Source organism: Mastigoproctus giganteus, chromosome 6 (assembly GCF_048544385.1).
Source record: "Mastigoproctus giganteus isolate SK-2022 chromosome 6, ASM4854438v1, whole genome shotgun sequence".
NCBI classification, from domain to species: Eukaryota; Metazoa; Arthropoda; class Arachnida; order Uropygi; family Thelyphonidae; genus Mastigoproctus; species Mastigoproctus giganteus.
Genome location: NC_143580.1, coordinates 164,858,256 through 164,881,551, shown reverse-complemented (window position 1 = coordinate 164,881,551; position 23,296 = coordinate 164,858,256). Strand labels below are relative to the sequence as shown.

The window sequence follows — 23,296 nt, the reverse complement described above, 5'->3', positions numbered from 1 at the left end:
CTTTATTTTGATCTCTTTTTGCTGCACGGCATTCGTCATTCCACCATATTTTTGGGTGTACAGGTAATTTTGAGGAGGATTTTGGTATAGCTTGTCCTGCTGCGTGTAGTATAGTTTTTGTGACATACTCAACCGCTTCCTTGGTTGGGGATTTTTGTATAATTTCAGGGTCCACTTTAGCTAATTTTTTATACATCTCCCAGTCTGCTTTATCAATTAGCCACCTAGTAATTCTAGTAAGTTGATAAGAGGGTTTATTTACTAATTCAATTGTAATGGGAAAGTGATCACTATGCAGTGGATCATTGTTTGCCGTCCACTTTAGAGTAGGATACAAAGTTGCAGAACAGATAGACAGGTCTATTGCGGTATATGTTCCAGAAGGAAGGTGAACGTAAGTAGGTGAGCCGTCATTTAGAAGGAGAAGGTTGTTATCATCTAAACATTTTTCAATTAGTTTTCCTCTTTGGTCAATATTGTTGTTACCCCATAGTGTGTGATGACCATTTAAGTCTCCCAGAATGAGGAAAGGTGTGGGGAGTTGAGCTATGAGGTTGTTTAGATCATTTTGTTGGATGGGATAGCTTGGTGGAATATATAAGGAGCAGATTGTAATATGGATGTCAGCAGCTACACGGACCGCTATTGCCTCGAGAGGAGAGTTTAGTAAGACCTGTTTGACAGGAACAAATGGGTTTGTTATAACAGCTACTCCACCATGTGCAGTATTTTGATCAGTTCTATCTTTTCTAAAGATATTGTAATAAGACAGTTTTGGTGTGTCTTGAGGTTTGAAATATGTCTCTTGGAGGCAGAGACATATTGGTGTGTATTTAGAGATAAGGTCGTATAGGTCATTAATATTGGCACGGAAACCACGACAATTCCATTGAATTATTGTGTTCATTGTTTATCTCTAGTTAGACTTTCCGAGCGTTTTCTTGGTGCTGAGGTTCTCTGTTTTTCACTCTTGTTTTTGTCTTTCTTTCGAAAGTAGGGCCTTTCTGTTTCCATGTCTTCTTCTACAAAAATGTGTAGGACCGGGTCATCTGGGGGTATTTCCTTAGTATCCATTTCCTGTTGGTGAGTAGTTACGATTTGTTTTTCTTTGTGCCCTTCATCCAGGGAGTGGTGATTTTCGATTGGTACAGAAATAGGCGTATTGACTGCCTGAGTTTCAGTTGTATTGAACAGTGTTTTTACATAGTTCGAGAAAGACTCTTTTGGGGGTACTGTTAGATCAGTTTGCGATGCGGTTGATTGGAATTTTTTGGTGATATGAGCATACGTAGATCTATTTGCAAGGTTTGGTTGTGAGATATTTCGCTTAGCTTCTTGATAGGACACGTTATGATTGGTTTTATAAATCTGAATAAGTTTCTCAGTTTTCCAGCGTTCACATGTTCTAGCGTAAGCGGGATGATCTTTTTTGCAGTTTGGGCATATCGGTTGGGGTGCAGTACAGGCTTCGCAGTTGTGTTCAACTGACCCGCACTTTGCACAAGCAGGGGTTCCCCGGCAAGCTGTCTGGGAATGTCCGTACTTCTGGCATCGGAAACACCGTAGGGGATTTGGAATATAAGGTCTGACATTACAGACGAGATATCCAGCCTTAATGGATGCTGGGCGATGTGGTGTATTAAAGGTCAAAATGAGATTACGTGTAGGAGTCAGAACTCCTTCTTTTCTGGTGGAAATTCTCTTGACCTGTATAACGCCTTCTTCTTTAAGTTCTTCAAGCATCTCCTCTTCGGATACATCTATTAAATCCCAATCAGAAATCACTCCTTTAGAGGTGTTCAGTGATCTGTGGGGTGTCACAGTAACTGGTATTCCAGCAAAGAGATTAATATTCAAGAGCCGCTATGAGTGTTTACTATTAGAGGTCTCGATCAGAATATCTCCTGACCTAAGTCTTTTTACAGACTTAGGAGTTCCAGCTCTGCTTTCTAATTCCTTCTGCACCCTAAATGGCGAGATTTTGCCAATTGCATTTTCACCAGTTGAGTGCATGATCAGGAAAGCTGGGATAGGATAGATGTCAGAGTCAGTTTTCTGCCGTTTTGAAGTTCCTGCAATAGAACTGTCTTTCTTTTTTGTTGACTGGGGTGCATCTGGCAGCCCAGATAAGTCAGAGTTTGATTTACTCATGACGTGCTCTTTTTGGCCCCGGGAGATTACCTTTTTCTCCCAGGTTACCAGCCCCGCCACGTGGAGGCAAGAGCGGTGCCGCCTAGTGACCCAAGCGAAGTGAAGGTTAGTATTAACGAAAAATAAAAAAGGGGGTTAAAGAAAGGTACTTTCCTTTCTGGGTTATATAATATGAGAGATCTATTCAATTATAATGCTCAAGAGTTAACGGACTTGCGAAACTCAGGAGAAACGTATATACAGTAAAGCGTATCAGATAATCACTATGAAAAGGCGCTGTGGTCACTAATATCGCTTGGCACTCGGGGCCTTATTTTTCTGATGTAAGGAGTATACTAATCTCAACTTTCAACTTGATGCATTACTAAAATGAATTTATCACTGAAGAAACAAGTTCTTGTCCTAGCGACAAATATCTAGTAACCTGCCAGGTAATGCATCCCCAATTCAGAATCAAGAACAAAACTGTCAAGTGCATGTTGCTCTGGTTTGGGAGATTTAGTTGTATTGGGATATTCCATTTCCAGCTAAAGAGGTAACTATTTTTGCAATAAGGATTATATAATGATGTAGCATGTGTCTACATCATTAGACACATGAATTACAGCTAAAAAAATAAAAATAAAAAATTCCTCAGTTACCCTGAGAAAGAGAGAGAGAGAGAGTTAAAAGTAGAAGGGAATCACCAAGAAAGAGAAGAATGATGATATCCAGTTCAGGACCCTGGGTGTGCTCACCAGATATGAGCCCCTGGGATTAAATCCATATGAAAAGAGACTAATGATGCTAAATATGCCTGAACTGATTATTTGTTGGATAAATATAGGATCACACAAAAAAAAAATGCTGCAGTTAGCTCAGAATGTTTATGTGCCTGCAATTCTCCCAGGCACAATAAGTAGGGGCTATAATTAAGTCTTGTGGATTAAGTCAAGACTTCAGAAATTCTGCACGGCTTTTCGGAAAATTTTTATCAGCATGGAATGCAATGTAGCTAGAAGGAAGCTATTTTGTGGAGATGAAATACATTTGAGTAAAGGTACTGCAGGGGAAGTAGTAGTAATATAGATGTGTGTATATCTGGTGATATGGTCTGTTGTTGACATCAGCAAGATGCTGTGGGTTATGAAGTTTTCCAGAAAATGAAAGCTAATGCGTGCGTCAGGATAGTAAGCTATACGAGAACACTCAGTCCTTAATTGTGTCTACAGTAACATCGAAGAGTCATTAATAATGAATGACTTTGAACTCCTGGAAAGCACTGTCCAATAGGACAACAAATGCTAACATAACAGGGATAATGGATGCTTGATGTTACCCAGAAAAAGGGGATGATGAGGTTCAACTGTGGTGTATATATAATGTATTTACAAAGGAAAGATAAGATAAAAAGTTGGTGGGGGGGGGACTTGCTTCGTATTAAAAGCAGCTTGAGCACAACTAAAGCTTTCTCAGATTCATAACTTATGAATGCCAGTGTACAATTTCTGTGGTGTGAAATAGCTCGATGCAAAGGAAAATGAGATTGAGGTAGACTACCAGCCAGAAGTCTTTAAGTATAGTGAGCACCTCTACATACAGAATGGAATGAACTAGCAAGTGTAAATTATGGATGATATCAATTTGCCTCTTACTGATTGGAAGGGAAAATTCATCGCAATGAGTGCAGAGAGACAAAAGTTTTCCCATCCCACAGTGAATTTACTTCAGCATATTAGAGAAAATACCATGGATAAAAATATTCCAGACTTGATCATTACCCATCAACTATGTGACAACATAGGATTCGCAGTACATGAACCATTAACAAAAACTAAAAGTAATCATGCAGTCCTTAGTTGAAAGATAAAGAAAGGATAAAGATGCTGCTGTTAAGAGCAGCATGGTGTTTAATTTCAGAAAAGAGGACTATGAGGGTTTAGGATGCTACATGGCATCTATCAACTGAGTAGATAGCGGAGGAAGGGTAAACACACTAAAATTATGGAACAACTTTAAAGTAATAGCTGTAAAAGTCAGGAATTCACTATTAGAAGTCACTATTAGGAAAATATGATACAGGAGGATCTGCAAGATTTGCATCTCACTGAGATGGATGAATTCAGATCTAGCCAATCAAATAGAGCAAAAAAAAAAAATGGCATGGAAGAGTTACAGATCAATGAATGAAAAGTAATGAGACCTATAATAGCTACAAGTTGATCTGCAACAGTACCACAGAAAAGGGTAGGAAAATCTAAGTATAGAGAGTGTACTTAAAAAAAAAAAAAAAAAGCTTGTCAAAAGGGTCTCTGAATATAGACATCCCATTTTTGTGAGATCTTCAAAATGGCAGTCGTATGATGACTAGAGAGCTCAGCAACCAGATACCTTAGAGGGGAAGGAGGAAGAGATCTTATTGAGGTCTATTAGCCTCTGAAAGTGCATAGTACAGCAGGCCCCCGTTATAACGCAGTTCGCTTTATGCTGATTCGCTATAATGCTGTTCTTATATTATAACCCATATATGACTATAACGATGTCACAGATCACTATAACGCTCTTTTACAGATTGCATTTTTGGCATACTTAACGAAAGTGTTTCATTTGATGGAGTCGATAGCTTGAAAATGAATAGCAAAACAGCATTAAAACGTTTCCCACGCCGACTTGAGAAATTTTCTCGCACGTTAATTTAATTGCAGTATAGTCACTTGTTACGTAGTTCCGAGATCAACATTTTAAAAAATGATCAAGTATATTGCTTGAAATATTTGCATTATATGCATTTATCCGAAGTCTAGTCATCACTCAGTACAGTATTAGACATTGTGCATAACGGACAGTTTACTTGAACATTGTATCATAATTAATGCAACCAACGCAGTTACATTTTCGAAGAGTTAATAATGGCCGATAAGAATGAAAAAGCAACGTCTGAGCGCAGTACGAAGACTATAAATGTAAGGAAAATACTACTGAATTTGACAATTAAATTAGACGTCTTGAAGCGAACTGATTCCGGTCAAAGACAAGCGGATGTGCCATAATTTAGGACTCGCAAGTTTAACTGTAAGAACAATTATAAAAAAATAAAGAATTAATTCTTTATTTTTTTTATAATTGTTCCGCTGCAAGCAACTAGGGCTAGGCCGACTATTAGGATTGAAATGGAAAGACTTTAACTAATTTTACTGAAGATAATATCCAATGCAGAATTCAGTTAAGTTAAATATTATTAAAAGAGAGAGAGAGATTAGCCAATATGATGATCGGAAGAAAACTCACCTAAAAAAAAAGTAGAAAAAAGTGGAACCATTTCAAACTAGTAAGGGCTGGTTGAATAGATTTAAAATCCAGGGAGAAGCCGCAAGTGCAGATTACAGAGCTGAAACTTTCAAAAGAGAACCTGTTAAAATTATTGAAGAAGGGTATTATGTGTTATATTTCTCAACAAGTTTTTAACATACATAAAGCGAGACTTTTGTGGAAACGAATGCCTAAAAGAAGTTTCATATTGAAAGAAGAAAAAAACATGCCAGGTTTCAAAGCGGCGAAGGATCGGTTGACTTCATTGTTGGGTGGTAACGCTGCGGGGGATTTAAAATTAATACCCCTTTTAGTTTATTTGGAAGAGGGCCAAAGTTCAACCCAAAATCGACACATTTTTCTTGATTAAATTCATCAATTAAATTAAATCAATTTAGATCAATTAAATTCATGATTTTAATTGGAATTAAGTTTAATTTTGATACGTAAGTAGTTACCACCTAATTATATACTATGTAATGCAGAATATTTTATATGTACAAATATTTGAATATTAAATATTTTGACCGACATTTGTGCATATTTTCACTACCATTTAGGAAATATCCTATGGCACCAACCGCAACTCACAAATACATATGTTACCTTATGGGAATGTGGCGCTCGCTTAGAGTGGATTCACTTAGCGCTCTGTTTTTACAGAACGAATTATCAGCATTAAGCAGGGGTCACCTGTAATATGAATAAAGGTTAAATTTTCACTGCTATATATGATTCAGGAACTGGAGGCCATAAATTCAAATTACACGATTTAGAAAGATTATATGAAGATTCTGGATTACAGGAAGATTTCTAATAACCAGTACACTGTTAATTAATGGAATAAATTACCTTAGAAATTTAAAGGCCAGCTAGATAGCTACCTATAAGAGGAGGGAAACACATTATTTCCTTTCGTAGTTTTATATGTTTATTTTTATTTCTGTTATTAATTTTTACATATTTTTATTTATTATTCCTATTTTTTGGCTAGCTGCATTAGTCAAAAAATAAGTAAATATAATATTACTCCCTCAGACTCTTCTGGGGGGTGGGACCCCACACAGGCAGTTCTAGAACTTATGATGCTGCAAATCAAAATGACACACACAAGTCAACAATAATATTCCCATAGAAACAAAATAATAAGAAATTGCATTCCTGGCCAAGAATCCAATACAACTTTTTTAGAGATATGAATACAAACTGCTTATTTAACCAACTACCAATCATAAAAAACACACATGCAGTCATCATCATCATCAGCCATTTTCAATCCACTGCAGGATGAAGGCCTCTCCAGCAACTTTCCAGTTCCTTCTGTTTTGAGCATTGGCCATCCATTTACTACCCACAAACTCATGAATTTCATCTATCCATCTCCGCCTTTGTCTTCCAGGTTTTCTTCTAGCTCCTCTTGGATACCATTCTGTTATTTTCTTAGTCCATCTGTCATCATGTCTTCAAGCTATGTGTCCTGCCCAAGACCATTTTAGTTCTTTAGTTTTGATAAGAATGTCCTTTACTTGAGTTTGCTGCCTAATCCATGTGTTTCTCTTCTTATCTAACAGTCTGATTCCCAATATAATTTGTTCCATTCTTCGCTGTGTAGTTCTCAGCTTCTCTTCCATTCTTTGTGAGTGCCCAAGTTTCACTTCCATAAGTCATGGTGGGGAGTATCCATTGGTTCATTATTTTACATTTCAGACAAACTGGGATATTGCTCTTCAGTATGTGACTATATTTCCTTAATGCTATCCATCCAAAATTTATTCTTCTCTTGACTTCCAGCCATTTATTATTATTACAGCTAATAACTTGTCCCAGATAAGTATATCACTCCACCTTTTCAATTACTGCTCCTTTAATCATTTTTCCCTTTCTGTGGCATACTTGTTCACATTACTTTTGTTTTAGCCATATTCATCTTTAGTCCAAAATCTTTACTAACCGTACATAACTGATTAAGATTGTCCTCTAATTCTTTCGGATCGTGGCTTATGACCACAATGTCATCTGCAAATCGTAAATGGTTTAGGTACTCTCCGTTCACATTGACTGCTTTCTGCGACCAGTCTAATCTTCTGAAAGCTTCCTCAAGGGCAGCAGTAAACAGCTTCAGAGATATGTCTCCTTTTCGAACTCCTTTCTCAATTTTAAATTTCCTACTGTCTTTGTCTACTCTAACAAAGGAGGTAGCACTCTCATATATTTTCTTCAAAATCATAATATATGGGGTATCTATGCCTTGTCTTTCCAGTGCCCGAAACATTGCCTTATGCTGTATGGAGTCAAATGCCTTTTCATAATCCACAAATGCCAGGCATAATGGTGTTTTATATTCATTTGCTTTCTCCATTAGCTGTGATATCACGTGAAGGTGATCCATAGTTCAGAATCCTGTCCTAAAGCCAGCTTGCTCTTTCAGTTGATTCTCATCAAGTATTCTTTCTAATCTGTTAGTAATGATCCTTGTGAACAACTTGTAGACGTGGAATAACAAATAATTGGTCTATAATTTCCAATTTCTGATTTATCTCCTTTCTTATGCAGCAAAACTACGATTGCATTATTCCACTGCTTAGGCGTCACACCTTTTCTAATGCACTTTGTGAAGAGCCTTGCCAGTTTTTGTGTTATGTCTCTTCCTCCCAATTTTAACAACTCTACAGTAACAATTCACAAAGGAGGATCAAAGGTTGACAGTAATTACAGACCAGTTAGTTTAACTTCTGTTCCGGGTAAAATAATGGAGTCACTGGTTAAAGATGCATTGCAGGATCATCTAGACAAGACTGCAGCAATAATTCAGACACAGCATGGGTTTGTTAAGGGAAAGTCTTGTCTGACAAATTTGATAGGGTATTATGATGTGGTTACAAAGGAACTGGATGCAAAAAATAATTTTGATATCATATATTTGGATTTCAGGAAAGCTTTTGACACTGTTGCACATGGAAGACAATTGTACAAATTGGAGCAGAATGGTATTAAGGGTAAGTTGCTACAATTGATAAAAGGATGGTTAAGTGGGAGAAGACAGAGGGTGGTAATCAATGGGTGCTGCTCTTCGTGGACTAATGTTATTAGTGGAGTCCCACAGGGTTCAGTGTTAGGTCCACTGTTGTTTTGTATATTTATCAATGATATTGATGAAGGTATATCAGGCTTAATGTCGAAGTTTGCAGATGATACAAAGGTTGGCAGGGTTCTTAATGACAGTATTGGCAGTGTGCTACTGCAACAGGATCTAGATAATTTGGGCAGATGGGCTAAGAAGTGGCAACTGAAGTTTAACCTTGACAAATGCAAAGTACTGCATATGGGTAGATGTAACCCCAGAGAGACGTACAACTGTGTGGTACTACACTTGAGGTGGTAGAAAATGAAAAAGACCTGGGAGTAATTGTGCAGTCAGATATGAAGTTTTCTGAGCAATGCAGACAGACTGCCAGGGCAGGTCATGGGGTTTTGTCAATGATATATAGGAATTTTGCTAGCAGGGAGAAGGAGGTGATTATCCCTCTGTATAAGGCAATGGTCAGGCCATTGCCTTATACAGAGTACTGCGTACACTTCTGGAGGCATCATTTTAGGAAGGATGTAGATTTACTTGAGCGTGTACAGAGAAGGGCAACAAGATTGGTGATTGGAATGATTTTTTTTTTTTTTTTTTTTTGATTTGGTAGTTGTTGGCGCATCGGCTTCTGTGGCCATATTGCACCTCCCAAGGTTTTTGCTATTTGTTATTTTTGGTTTTTTTTTAGGAGCATTAGCAACTAAGGCCATATTGCTCCGGGATATGCGGTGGTCATTCCCTTTCCGCATCTTCCGTATTTGGTGGTGACGGGCTCGAACCCCGGTCTAATCAAGAAGCGTGTGCTACGCACTGCTGCTCCTTCCCACCTGGCTACGGAGGCGCCCCCAAGGTTTTTGCAGTACTTTGATCCAAGCCCGAGGCGGGAATCGAACCCGCGACCTTTGGGTTGCCGGGCAGGTACTTTACCCACTCGGCTAGCCCGGTCGGCGTGATTGGAATGAAGGGATCCTCTTACCAAGAGAGGCTTAAGTTCTGCAAATTGCAGTGGCTGGAGACTAGGCACCTGCGCGGTAATCTGATTGAGGTGTATAAGTCCTTGAATGGGTTGAGCACGCTGAATTCTGATGGGATCCTTCCACTTGTTCATATTACGAACCTAAGGGGGCATAAATTCCAATTAAGAAAAGACAGATGTAGAATAGATGTGCGGAAATTTACCTTTAGCCAGAAATTTACCTTTAGGTTAATTGCTGGAACAAACTTCCATCTGTCGTTGTGGAAGTTTAATGAAGGTTAAATAAATTTAAGGAGGAACTGGACAGGCATTTGGAGGGAATGGTGTGATTTTTTTTTTTTTTTTTTTTTTTTTGGCTGATGCTGGATAAGCTCATACACTTGCTTTCTTGCATCACATGCCACTACTACTACTATCTTCCCCCAGGGCTTTCTGATTCTTCATTTTCTTCAATGCATGTTCTATCTCATCAGGAAGAATATCAGATATGTCGTATGTGTTGCTACTTTGCAATCCATCTTCCCCACTGTTGGCATCATTCCCCTGCTCCTTGTATAATTCTCTATAGTAGTCTTCTGCTATTTGAATTATGCCTTCTCTGCTGTTTATAAGTACATCATCGCTATTCTTCAGTTTCAGTATATCATTTGTCTTTCTGTATTACTGCTGATTTAAATCCTTTGTTTTCCCTTAATGCTTGTTTTACTTTTCTTGTGTTAAATCTTCTTATGTCCTCTCTGAGTCTCTTTCTAATGGCTTTGCATAACTCATTATACTCAATTTTCTCCCTGTCAGTGTTTTTCTTGCTTTTCATTTGTCGTCTTTGGTTCATCATGACAAGTGTTTCTTGACTAATTTTTTCTTCTTTGGATTTCTTTTTCCCTATAGGTTTCTTGGGCTTTATCACTTTCAGAAAGTTGTAATATTCCTCGTCGATATCTTGGTCCTGAGCAGTCTGCAGAAGCTCAAACTTGTTCTTAAGTTCCAGTACATACTGCTTTTTCTTCTCTTCTGTTATATCAAAGACCTTTGTATTATTTACTCAAGTCAGTTTTTTTCTTTCCTACATCTATATCAAGTGTACATCTTACCATTCTGTGATCACTTCCAACATTTACCTTATTCAGGATGGTAACATCATTCACAATATATCTTCTGTTAGTGAGGATGAAGTCGATTTCATTAGTAGTTAATCATTTGTACTCTTCCATGTCCACTTTCTGTTCACCCTTTTCTTGAAGAAAGTGCTCATTACTGACAGTCCTTGAGATTCTGCAAATTCCACAAGTCTTTCGCCTCTTTCATTTCTTTCTCCAATTCCAAAATTTTCTATAGTTCCCCTTTCTGCACTGTTTTGTCTTTTTCCAACCTTAGCATTGAAGTCCCCCATAATAATAGTGTAGTGGGTTTTCTGCTCATCTAGAAGACACTCAATTTCGGTGTACATTTCTTCAACCTCTTCATCATCATGGCTCGATGTTGGTGCATAAATCATTATAATCTTTAGCTTGTACCTCTTAGAAATCTTGAGTATTAGTCTTGACACCCTTGGTGATGTACTTTTGAATTCCAAAATGTTGTTTTTAAAATCTTTATGGACCAGAAACCCACCTCCACCTTCACTCCTTTCACTGTTTCCATTGGTGTACAGCAGATTTCCACTTGATAAACTTATAAGTGATTCATTTCTTCTTCTTCTTTCAGCCAAACTGATGATATTCCAATTCACATTTTCTAATTCCTTTTCCAGATCTAATATCCTGTCTTCACCGATGAGTGATCTTACGTTATAACAGGCCAAAACTGAACTTGGGACCGAGGGCCACATGCAGTGTAAGTAGTATACTTATGAGAAGGATTTGGGGAAAAAAAAATTGTATTCATCAGAAGTAGTTGTGATAGAAAGTTGAAACAAACACCATGTATTACGCTTTTTCAACATAGTCGCAGACAAAAATTACACATTTTTGCCACCTCTCAATGCAGTTCTGCAGGGCAGTTTTGTAGAAGTCCTCTGACTGTCCCTCAAACCATGACTCAGCAGAAGAAATCACCCCATCATCAGCAACAAAGTGTTTTCCACGAAGAAAGAACTTCAGAGCAGGAAAGAGGAAGAAATCTGGAAATGCAACGTCGGAGAAATAAGCAGGAAACAGCCATGTTTCAAATCCACATTCATGGGCACACCTCAACGCAGCATGCGAAAAATGTGCAGGGGCATTATCATGGAGCAGATGCATGCCTTTTGGCAACTTTCCCCATCCATCTTTTTTCTTTTTAAAGCAGCACATACATTTATAAGGAGGTTGAAATAATACTTTGCCATCACAGTATTTTGAAGATAATCTATTAATGTTACACCATGCTGATCCCAAAAAACTGATAGTAATAGCCGAAAAACTAAGTGCTGACCTTGCCAGCACTTAGTTGTACCTTGGCCTTTTGGGGGGGGGGTTGATTACGCATGCTTCTATTGTTTTGACATTTCTTTAGTTTTGGGATCATAGTAATATATCCAAGTTTCTTCTATAGTGACTAACCATTAAAAAAACTTATCTTGCTCTTCCTGGCACATCAACAACATTTCATGTGCACATTGTGCCCTTTCCTTCTTCTGGTAAGAGATCAGAAGTCTAGGAACCCATCTAGCAGACACTTTATTCATATGCAATTGTTGATGTTCTCCACAGACCCTACAACTAATTTGAAGCTCTGCAGCTAGTTCTTTGATGCTAATATGGCAATATTCCAGGATTGATGCTACAATTTTTGCAACTCTTCTGCTACAGCAGTTGTTGGGCATCCAAGGAATTCTTTGTTCATGCACTGAGGCTCTTCCACATTTGAAATGTTTATACCCAAGTGCAATTGCACTGTAACCTGGGCAGTCTTGTCCATAAACAGCAACCATTTCTTTGTGGTTTGCTTTGGGTGCTTTTCCTTGCAGAAAGGAAACCAAATCACTGCTTTGTATTCCATTTTATCCATTGTGACACTTCACTTTATTCAGCATTGCAAAGGAGGGGAAAAAAAAAGAAAAAAAGAATTGTCAGATCAAAACTTTTATGGTCACCATGGAGATTTTTCAAGGTATCAAAACAAAAAATTTTTTCCTCTTTCTATCAAGTATTTCTGGGTGAATACAAATTGTTTTTTAACCACCCTCGTACTTAGTTAATCCACTTTCACTCAGAGTTAAATTTTAAAGTTAGTTATAGTTATTTATTTTAGTAATAGTTATCCTTGTCTCTTCACTTTTAATACAGTCCTCTCCTACATCTTTCCATTTTGAAATAAGAGTTAATCAAAAATGCTTAAATATCACAAGAATACACTACAGACAAATATTTGTGAGCAGTTCAACAACTAGACTAACTGAATAACATTTTTCTTTTGTACAAGCAGGGTCACACTGCATTATATATTTTTCAAAACTTTCTAAAATTCTTTTTTGTATTTTTTAAATGATTTTCATGTGTACAGATATTTTTTTTTTTTTTTTGTATTTGTAGTTTAGTTTGAAATAACAAAAAAAAAAAAAAAGTACAGTTAGTTATAAGTAACAAGGCTGGCAATTTGCTAGCGACTAAGTGCAGATTAACAAAAGCTGAGAATCACTTGTATGCACAATAGTTAGTTTGGGGTTTCAATGGGAGAGTGTGGGGGGGGGAAGAAATTCCTAAGGAAAATCTCATGGCTAGGGTCTGAGACTGACCAAGTCAGAACAAGATAACTGGAAAAATTTCTGGAATATATTCTGCTCCTTTGATATAGGAATCTATAAAAGAATACTATCACTGGACCACTCATGTAACATTACTGATTTACTATATATGCATTCCTTCAGAATGTGAGATAAACTTATTTGTTTCCTTGTTTTTTTAGCAAGAATGCACATTAATCATAAAATTCAATATTAGTAATAGATAAAAAACGTAAAAAATGTATAAATCTGCAGTTCCAACAAAGAGAAAAGTTAAATTTAAAAAGAAAATATTACCAATATGTGGATACTGCAGGCTGAACTTTTTTTTTTTTTTTTTAAACCCCAAACATGAGAGGTATTAGAACCTATAGTATTTAGTACCTTGCACGGGTTGGAGGTTAGGAAGACGAAAGAAGATATCTGTTGACATTAAACTTGAACTTCTGTAGACTGTAATTTTCAGGAAATACATATGAGGGAAGGTTGTTCTAGAAAATTGCACTTCAATGAATAAACGAGAAAGATGAAAAGTTGGTTCTGTGAATTTGAAGTTGGACAGTAAATGGATGTTGGCTAGTGGAAAGCACGTGTTCAGATTGTTTTGAAAGAGAGAGCATGAATTATAGAAGCCAATTCAGAAGAACAGTGCCCATGGAAGTATCCGAAGAAAAGGCATGCAGCAGAAACAGTACATCTATGAGACAAAGAGTGGAGAGACTGTTAGAAATGAGTCATTAATTAACCTAATTGCCCTCTTCTGAATGGAATCTAGAAGCCTGAGAGGTTTTGGAGGCACCACCCCAGATGTGGGAACAATATTCCATGGTACGGCAGATTTGTGATTTGTACAGAGTGAACAGCTGTTTGGAAGAAAAGTGATGCCGAGAGCAAAAGAGAAAACCAAGTTTTTTAGATACAGAGGAAACAATATTTGTAATATGCTTGTGCCAAGAGAGATTAGAAGTCAGAGTAATTCCCAAAAGAGATATACCATTTTGCCTAGAAATTGGAGTGTCACTAAAGATAAGCATAGGAGCAGAAGAATCCCTTTTTGTGAGATATAAGACAAGACTGAGTTTTAAAGGACTGAAGTCAAATAAGTTGTCTTTGCCCCACTGGAGAATTATCAGGAGATTGGCATTTAAGGAACTGGTAGCGGATATTCAAGGAGTTGAAGCTGATTGAGTAGGGCAAGGTTTCTCAAACTGGAAAGTGGAATGCAATGTGCTATCATCAGCAAAACTATGGATAGGATTTCCAGTCAATGGAAGAAGGTCATTAATATACAAGGGGAAAAGAGTGGGGGAAAGAACTGAACCTTGGAGGACACGAGCATTTGTCGAAAAGTTAGAAGACAGAGAGCCATCTACCATCACCCTCAGTGAGCAGTCACAGAGAAAACTGGATAACCAATTACAAAAATGGGTTGGCAAACCATAAGAATGAAGCTTATGTAGAAGACCTTTATGCCAAACACAGTTCAAAGCCTTTAAAATGTCAAGAGCAACTGCTTGTGTTTCACCAAACTTTTCCACTGAATTTTTCCATAAATGGGTAACATAAGCCAGAATATCACCAGTGGATCGACACTGATGGAATCCATACTGGCAATCGTTGATCAGACGGAAGGTTTCTAGGTAATTTAAGAGTTGGCAGTTAATTGATTTCTCCATTACTTTAGAAAGAGTAGAAGTAATTGCAATGGGATGATAATTGGATGGGAGGGATTTGTCACCCTTTTTAGAAACTGGCTGGATATGAGCAAATTTCCAAGCAGAAGGAAAAACACCTTTGGAATAAGAAAGTGAAAAAAGTCAGCAAAGAACAGGAGTAAGTTAAGGAGTGCAGGTTTGGAGAACAAGTGGAGAAATACCATCAGGACCTGGAGATTTCATAGCATCAAGATTCGTCAAAATCCTTCTGACATTCTTTTGATGGAAGACCACAGGAGGCATTGAATGGAGCATGCTGGGAATGGTGGGAGATGTTTTACCAAGATCATTAATGCACAAGTTGGAAGAAAAATGGGATGCTGGCAGGTCAGCTTTATCCTTAGCTGAAGAGAAAGTAGAACCATCTGGTTTTGACAGAGGTGGGAGCAGAGATGGGCAAAAGTTGCAATCAATGGCTTTGGTAAGAGACCAGAATGCTCGGCTACCATTAGGGCAAGAAGCAAGTTTTCTACTCTTAGCCTGTTCAAAATATAGTTTGGGTTGATTAGGTGGTTAATAACTGCTTTACAATTGTTGTGAGCTCTGGTGTAAGCAGAAAATGAAACTGAAGAATTGGAAACAAGCCAATTACGATATGCAACATTCTTCTCTTGCACAGCCTTAGCACATTTATTGGAAAACCAAGGTTTAGATAAAGGATGAGATTTTAAGTTGGAATGTGGAATAAAAGATTCCATTCCTACAAGAATAATTTCACTGACACGATCTGAGCAAACATTGACATCAGAAGTTTTGAAACAGTAATCCGACCAAGTAAAAGAAAAGAACCCTCGCAGATCATCCCATTTTGCATTCTTGTAATGCCAAACAACACAAGGCTGGGAATAGCCATGAGATAAAGGCTCCATTGGAAAAGAGAGAATCAACAAGTTGTGATCTGATATGCCTAAAGGACCACTCACTTTGACTGTGTATTTGGAAGGGTTGCTTATGAGAAAAAGATCAAGCATGTTGGCTGTATGGTTAGGATTGTCCAGTATTCTTGTAGGTAAATGACCAATCTGTAAGAGGTCATTAGTAATTGCAAAAGCCTCAGCATCTCGACCAGCTGGGTCTATGTGACTAGAAAACAAAAGTCAGCTGGAGTTGTGAACATTAATATCACCAAGTAAAATTACCTCCCTGTTAGGAAAGTTGGACTGGAGAAAGTCAAGTTGCAAAGAGAGGAAGTCAAAGAGTTCCAAGTGATTAGTGGAATTGGGAGAATGGTAGAGAGAACAGATGAATTTGACACAATGAGGTAGAGAGATTTTAAGCCAGAAAAGATCGAAAAGTGGAGATTCCAAATTACCAAGTCTCTGGCAGGGAATATCGGAACGGACATATGCACAAGTACCACCTTTGAGGCGAAAAGAATCATACAGCAAATAATTTGGGCAACTGAGATGAGCAGTGGTTGAATCAACCGATAAGTGAGATTCTGTCAGAAAAAGTACATTAGGTTTGGCAGACTAAGTGGAAATGGCCATCATTGACATTAGAACTGAGACCTGTATATTTGTGGAATGAACTAGGAAGTGTTTGGAAGGTTTAGATCTTTTCTAAGATAAGTTTGCTCTTTTAGTTTGACTATTTAAATTTAAAATTTAAACTATAAGAGTGAACTTCAAAAAAAGCACTAATATAAGTATGACTTTAATCATTGGCAAAATTCTCTATAGTAGTACTGCAAAATAATCATTATTAATGGATTTTACAAGCACATTTAATTCAATATATTAGATTGAAAATATTACTTGTTTTTTAATTCAGAAAGTTCTTTCGAGATTTTACCAAGATAGTTCAAATATCATTGAACTTCAAACAGTAATGCTCCTAGACAAATTGCTCCTTTTTTTTTCTGAAATATTTATATGCATGGAGGGGTAGAGAGAGAGGAATGTATAATCAGAGATGGAATATGTCCACAAACTTATATATATATATGGATCAAATATAATTACACTAAAGGCAAAACTGTAAAGAGCAAAAATGCCTATTAAAATACAGAAAATACAGAATGATTATTCTGCCGTTTGGCATCTTTATACAGATTGGTAAGAAAGCAGAAGGTAAAAAAAGATGGTTATTTTTAGACTTATAAGAGGCATTAGGAAGATATTAGAACTTCTCCAGAGAACAATGACAAAATAAAAAATGAATAAGATAAGAATTCCCCCAAAATCAACTACAACATTTAAAATGTTGCAAAATTCACAAAACGTATTCCAGAATTTAGAACTTAAAGATGACGCTTACCTGTGATGCCTAGATCAGTCACCAAGTCAACAGCTATCTTGGTGTGACCTGCCACTAGAATGACCCAAATTTGAAGCTGCAGATAGGTTTGCTGAAAACATAGATGAAAGAGCATCACACACATCATAGATGTCTGGAGAAGGCTAACAAGCATAGTACTTATTAAAAGCCTAATAAAGGCTTCATTCTGGAAATTAAACATATAGTCTTATAATAAGTGACCTCAAGAAGATCCCATAGATCCCAGGGGAAAAAAATAAAAACACCAAAAGACAGTTGCTTTTAAATAAGTAGCTAACGTTAAGCCCATAAATAGACAAACAGAAATTAGTCAAATGCACTACAAAGCATGTTTATGCTAATATTAGCCACAAATTTGAAAGAAACATCCTCTGACATTTTTTTATTGGTATTTTTTGGGAAGATATGAAGTTTTCCCAAGCTCATTATTATAAGACTAAATGCTTATAACTTGTAATAGCAGAAGAAGTGACACAATTGAATACTACGACTAGTAAACAATGCACTTAATGTAATAAAAACTGTGACAGAATGTATTACATATTCACATTAATATATCTCCTATATGCTTCAGTCATATGGGTATATTTCAGTTTAGGACACCTCAAAATTAGGAAATACTGCAAAATAATAACTTTTTTCTCCAAGATCCATTCTGGAATATGTGTGTGTGTGTGTGTGTGTGTGTGTGTGTGTGTGTGTGTGTGTGTGTGTGTGTGTGTGTGTGTGTGTGTGTGTGTGTGTGTGTGTATCAATATGTATAATGCCAAAAAGATTTTAAAAAATAATAATAATAATAGAGCTGAAGAAAAACTTCAAGTCTAAACTGCAAAATTAAAGGTTTAACAGTTTCATGCCATCAGCATATGATAATTACTTTTAACAAAGAAGCTAAATCAATGGTAATCATAAACTGTTCCTATAGAACATTTCTTTTAATAAAATTTTTGTGTGACAAACAAAAGAAAATTATTTACCAACCATTATTACCAAAAGACTTCAGAAGTTCCAAATTAGACCATCCTGAAGAAGTTATTAGCAGGACAGATGCTGCATTATGACTTAAAAAAAAAAAAAAAACACGTGATGCAGATGGTAGTGCAAAACAAACACAAGCACACAGGCAACAGTGAGAAGGGACAGTACAGAAGTGTTGACAAAAACTGAGCAGCTGCTAAAGAATCCAATGATGATATGTCAGCAAGACTGAAATGAGCAAATCAAGTACCCACTTTATCTTGATAGATGCTTCTTGGAAAATAGAATATTAGACCACTATAGATGTTACATGCAACAATCTAGAATTAAATCAGATTCTATGGTCAGATAAAGCAAACTTTGTTTTCCCCTGCTACATTAGAGTACTTACAGGGTATGTCAGTCAGGGACAAAAGTAGATAGTTTTACATATTATAATGTAGCAGGGGAAAGCAAAATATCTGTAGAAATTCCCTTAGAAGTAAAACATGCCAACAAAGAGAGGAGATGCTCACTGTTATTGTTCTAGGTGACAATAACATGTCAAGAGTTAAAACTTTTTATTTTAACCAGGAAAAACGTAGGTCATTTATTTTTATAATAAAAGAAACAAGTTAAAAATTACATTTTGTAAATAACTTTATCAGGTAATAGAGAAAGATTAATGTAGGTAACTGATAGCACTTCTTGGAATTAAAATAAAGGATTTATTCTGGATAAAAATCCAGAATAAATCATTAATAAGTAAATTCATTAATAGTAAGTAATCATTAATAATACATTAATAAGTAAACACTTATGCATCAGGCAACACAGCAGAATGTGCTAAATGCAATCCTCAAGGCAGAATGTGCCGGCCCCACAGAAGTTATTAGCATAGGCACATGATGCAAGAAAGCAAGCTTACATAGCATCAGCCAAAAAAAAAAAAAAAAAAAAAAAAAAACTTAGTTATTGTTGGTGGCTACTTTCAGAGAAGCAGAAATTATATTGAGCAAAAATGATAGGTGGAACAGGACCAGGATATATATGCCAGGGACAAAAGTACATAATATTGTAAAGCAAATATCTTTTAAGGGCACAAAAGGTGCCCTTAAAATATGATATTTAGACGACATTACTGCCAGTGTAATATCATTAGATATTACACTGGCAGCAGTGTTCTCCCTAGGACCTATTGAATGTGCACCGCCTGGTGAATTTAACTGACTGCCCGACTAAAATTTAAGCGATTCTCGCGGTACCGTATGGTACTGCTCATTAATCTCGATCGATATTAATTTGAACATACTATGCAATTGAGGTCAACGCGACAGGAGCATATAATGTTAAATTATGCAATTCATTTTTGCTCTGGATCACTTGTCACATTTATAAATAACAGAAAATTTTATAATATTGCAAAGTATTACACTTCTTCACCATTACTTCATAATGCCACCTGGCTGGCAAAATTTTCTGGGAGAACACTGGGCAGTAATGATATTAAGAGTAAGAATTGCTTTACAAATACAGGGTAAACTAGGGAAAAAATCGTGTTAGTAATAAACTGCAATGTATCTGCCCAGACACGATAGGAAAGAGCCTTATTAATCAATTAGGCCCTGGAGAGACTGTGCAAGGCTCATGGGTAGAAAATTTTCAGCTTGTTCTGTGCTTGTTAATAGCAGAGACTGGTTTTACAGAGATGAATGACACTTAAATTGAAGGGATGCAAGAATATTTGCTGATGCTATCAAGGCAAGTGTTAGGAGGGTCAGAAAACTGTCAGCCTGGGGTGGGGAATACACAGATAATAGATTAACTAGACCTGCAGGCAGAGGTGAAGCAATTCTTGCACTGCTTATATTAGAATATGCAATCGCCTGGAAAGCAAAGAAGTGGTAATTTAAGCCCTACTGTGCATCATCATGGAATAAGTAAATACATGGGCTGTGTTAGGGTATTGGTACTGGTGTTTTTGGGCATAAGGGAAACTGGGGCCAAAATGTGCCTATTCCTATGTTATGGTTTTATGAAAATTTGGTCCAATTTGTCATCGGACTAAATCATATATTTGTATTTGCTTAAGAAAGGTAAATAGTTCATTTAAATTTGCATTGTTTCCAATAATATGGGCGAGTGATAGAGGCTCTTTCAGTCGTGACAGTGAAAGGAAAGTATTTTTTTCTGAAATGGGAATAGTGCAGAGTATATGACAGATGTAGGATAGATGTGCAGAGGAGAGAGAGATGTAGGATAGATGTGCGGAAGAGACAGATGTAGGATAGATGTGCGGAAATTTGCCTTTAGCCAGTGGGTAGTTGGTTGGTGGAACAGACTTCCGTCCCTTGTTGTGGATGTTGATAGCCTAAATAAATTTAAGGCTCAGCTGGACAGAATATTTCGAACGAACGGAGGGGTGAAATGGGAGTGTTTTTTTTTTTTTTGGCTGATGCTGCATAAGCTTGCTTTCTTGCATCATATGCCTCTACTAATACTAATGCTAAAGTATATGCTTGACAGTAAGTGGTAATGCACAATGTGTGCATCGAGGTGGGTCATCCTCCTTGAGTAGATATACAGCAGGCCCGCGTTATAACGCAGTTCGCTCTATGCTGATTTGCTATAACAATGTTTTTTATATTATAACCCATATCTCACTCTAATGCTCTTTTACCCACGTACAGATTGAATTTTTGGCATGTTTAACGAAAATATTTCACCTGATGTAGTCAATAGCTTGAAAATGAATAGAAAAGTTCATGTGCTGACTTGCGAAATTTTCTCCCAAACTAATTCAAATGCACTATGGCGACTTGTTACGATCAACATTTTAAAAAATGATCAAATATATTGCTTGTAATATTTGCGTTATATGCATTTATCCGAAGTCTAGTCATCACTTGGTACAGTGTTAGACATCGTCCGTAACGGATAGTTTACTCAAACATTGTATCATAATTAATGTCATGCAGTTACATTTCCCAAGATTAATAATGGCGGATAAGAATTAAAAAGGAACGTCTGTATGCAGTACGAAGCCTACTAAGGTAAGAAAAATACTGAATTTGAAATTTAAATTATACATTTTGAAGCGAATCGATTCCGTTCAACGACGAGTGGATGTGTGCAATAATTCAGACTGAGGTTCAACTGTAAGAACAATTATAAAAAATAAAGAATTAATTTTAGCAGCAGGAAAGACAGCTGTTCCACTGCAAGCAACTAGGGCTAGGCCAGCTATTAGGATTGAAATGGAGAGACCTCTAAATAATTTTATTGAAGATAATATCCCCTTCCGGAAATGTTACCACCTTGTCGCGGCAAGGAGGCTTGAATATCCCGATGACCCAGAGAGCTATGCTGACGGTGGCTAGACTACCGGTAGGGCCACCCTAGCCAGACAGGTCAAAGGGTAGGATCAGACCACAGCAATTAACCAACTGCTGGCTAAAGGCAAATTTCCGCACATCTATTCTACATCTGTCTTTTCTTAATTTGAATTTATGCCCCCTTAGGTTCATAATCTGAACAAGTGGAAGGATCCCATCAGAATTCAGCGTGCTCAACCCATTCAAGGCCTTATACACCTCGATCAGATCACCGCGTAGGTGCCTAGTCAACAGCCACTGCAATTTGCAGAACTTAAGCCTCTCTTGGTAAGAGGATCCCTTCATTCCCCTCACCAATCTTGTTGCCCTTCTCTGTACACACTCAAGCAAATAGACATCCTTCCTAAAATGAGGCCTCCAGACCTGTACGCAGTACTCAAGATGTGGCCTGACCATTGCCTTAATCACCTCCTTTTCCCTGCTAGCAAAATTCCTTTATATATCATTGACAAAACCCCATGACCTGCCCTGGCAGCCTGTCTGCATTGCTCAGAAAACTTCATATCTGACTTCACAATTAGTCCCAGGTCTTTTTCATTTTCTACAACCTTAAGTGTAGTACCACTCAGTTGGTACTTTTCTCTCGGGTTACTTCTACCCATTATACTTTGCATTTGTCAAGGTTAAACTTCAGTTTCCACTTCTTAGCACATCTGCCCAAATTATCTAGATCCTGTTGCAGTAGCACACTGCCATTACTGTCATTAACAACCCTGCCAACCTTTGTATCATCTGCAAACTTCGACACTAAGCCTGATATACCTTCATCAATATCATTGATAAATATATCAAAACAACAATGGACCCAATACCGAACCCTGTGGGACTCCACTAATAACATTAGTCCACAAAGAGCAGCACCCATTGATTACCACCCTCTGTCTTCTCCCACTTAACCATCCTTTTATTCATTGTAGCAACTTACCCTTAATACCATTCTGCTCCAATGTGTACAATAGTCTTCCATGAGCAACAGTGTCAAAAGCTTTCCTGAAATCCAAATATATGATATCAAAATTATTTTTTGCATCCAGTTCCTTTGTAACCACATCAAGTTGTTGGATGTTAATCTTTGCTATGGAACTTTTACCCCATTTCTCAAGGTATTCATGAGAAGAAAGTGTGAAGGTAGACCAAGGGGGATCTGGATCTTTTGAATAGACTATGTAATAGTAAATCAAAAATTAGCAAAACAATGTCAAGATACTAGGGTGTTTAGAGGATATGATATTAATTCAGATCATTTTTAGTGGCTCCAAAAATAGAGTTATGGGCTAAATGGAAGAAGAGAAAAGCTATTAAACATGGGAAGGAGGAGTTGGGTTATAAAGTATATCTACTTCAAGAAGAAAGTATACAAAATTTATATGAAAAAAGGATTAAAGATGAAATAAGTAAAACATCGGAGAGAGAACAAATAGAAGAAGAATGGAATAATATACAAATATAATTCAAAAGATAGCAAAAGAGACACTAGGACAATTCAGGAAAAACTATAAGAAGAGGGGGGGGGTAAAGATATTAAGATATTTATCTTGTTTACCTTGTACTGCTTTAGCTATTTCTTCATTCCATATAAAGATATGGAATGAAGAAATAGCTAAAGCAGTACAAGATAAACAAGATAAATGTCTTAAATATATACAGAACAGGACAAGTGAGAATGAAGAAATATATAAACAAGAAAGCAATAAAACTAAAGATATAATAAGGAAGGCTAAAGCAGTCATGGGATAGAGTTAATAAGCACAA

The 23,296-nt window shown here is 37.0% G+C and overlaps 1 protein-coding gene across 3 annotated transcripts in view; it reads right to left on the bottom strand.

Moving 5' to 3' along the window:
* Positions 1–23,296, bottom strand: part of Brms1 (breast cancer metastasis-suppressor 1-like protein) — a 279,251-nt gene that overhangs the window by 56,224 nt on the left and 199,731 nt on the right. For 2 of the 3 annotated variants that reach the window (XM_090375459.1, XM_090375461.1), the window contains one exon: positions 17,172–17,262. The exons of the other annotated variant lie outside the window; for it this stretch is intronic. In XM_090375459.1, coding sequence (XP_090231585.1) covers positions 17,172–17,262 — 91 coding nt within the window. The remainder of the gene's footprint in view (positions 1–17,171; positions 17,263–23,296) is intronic. 3 annotated transcript variants of the gene reach the window in all.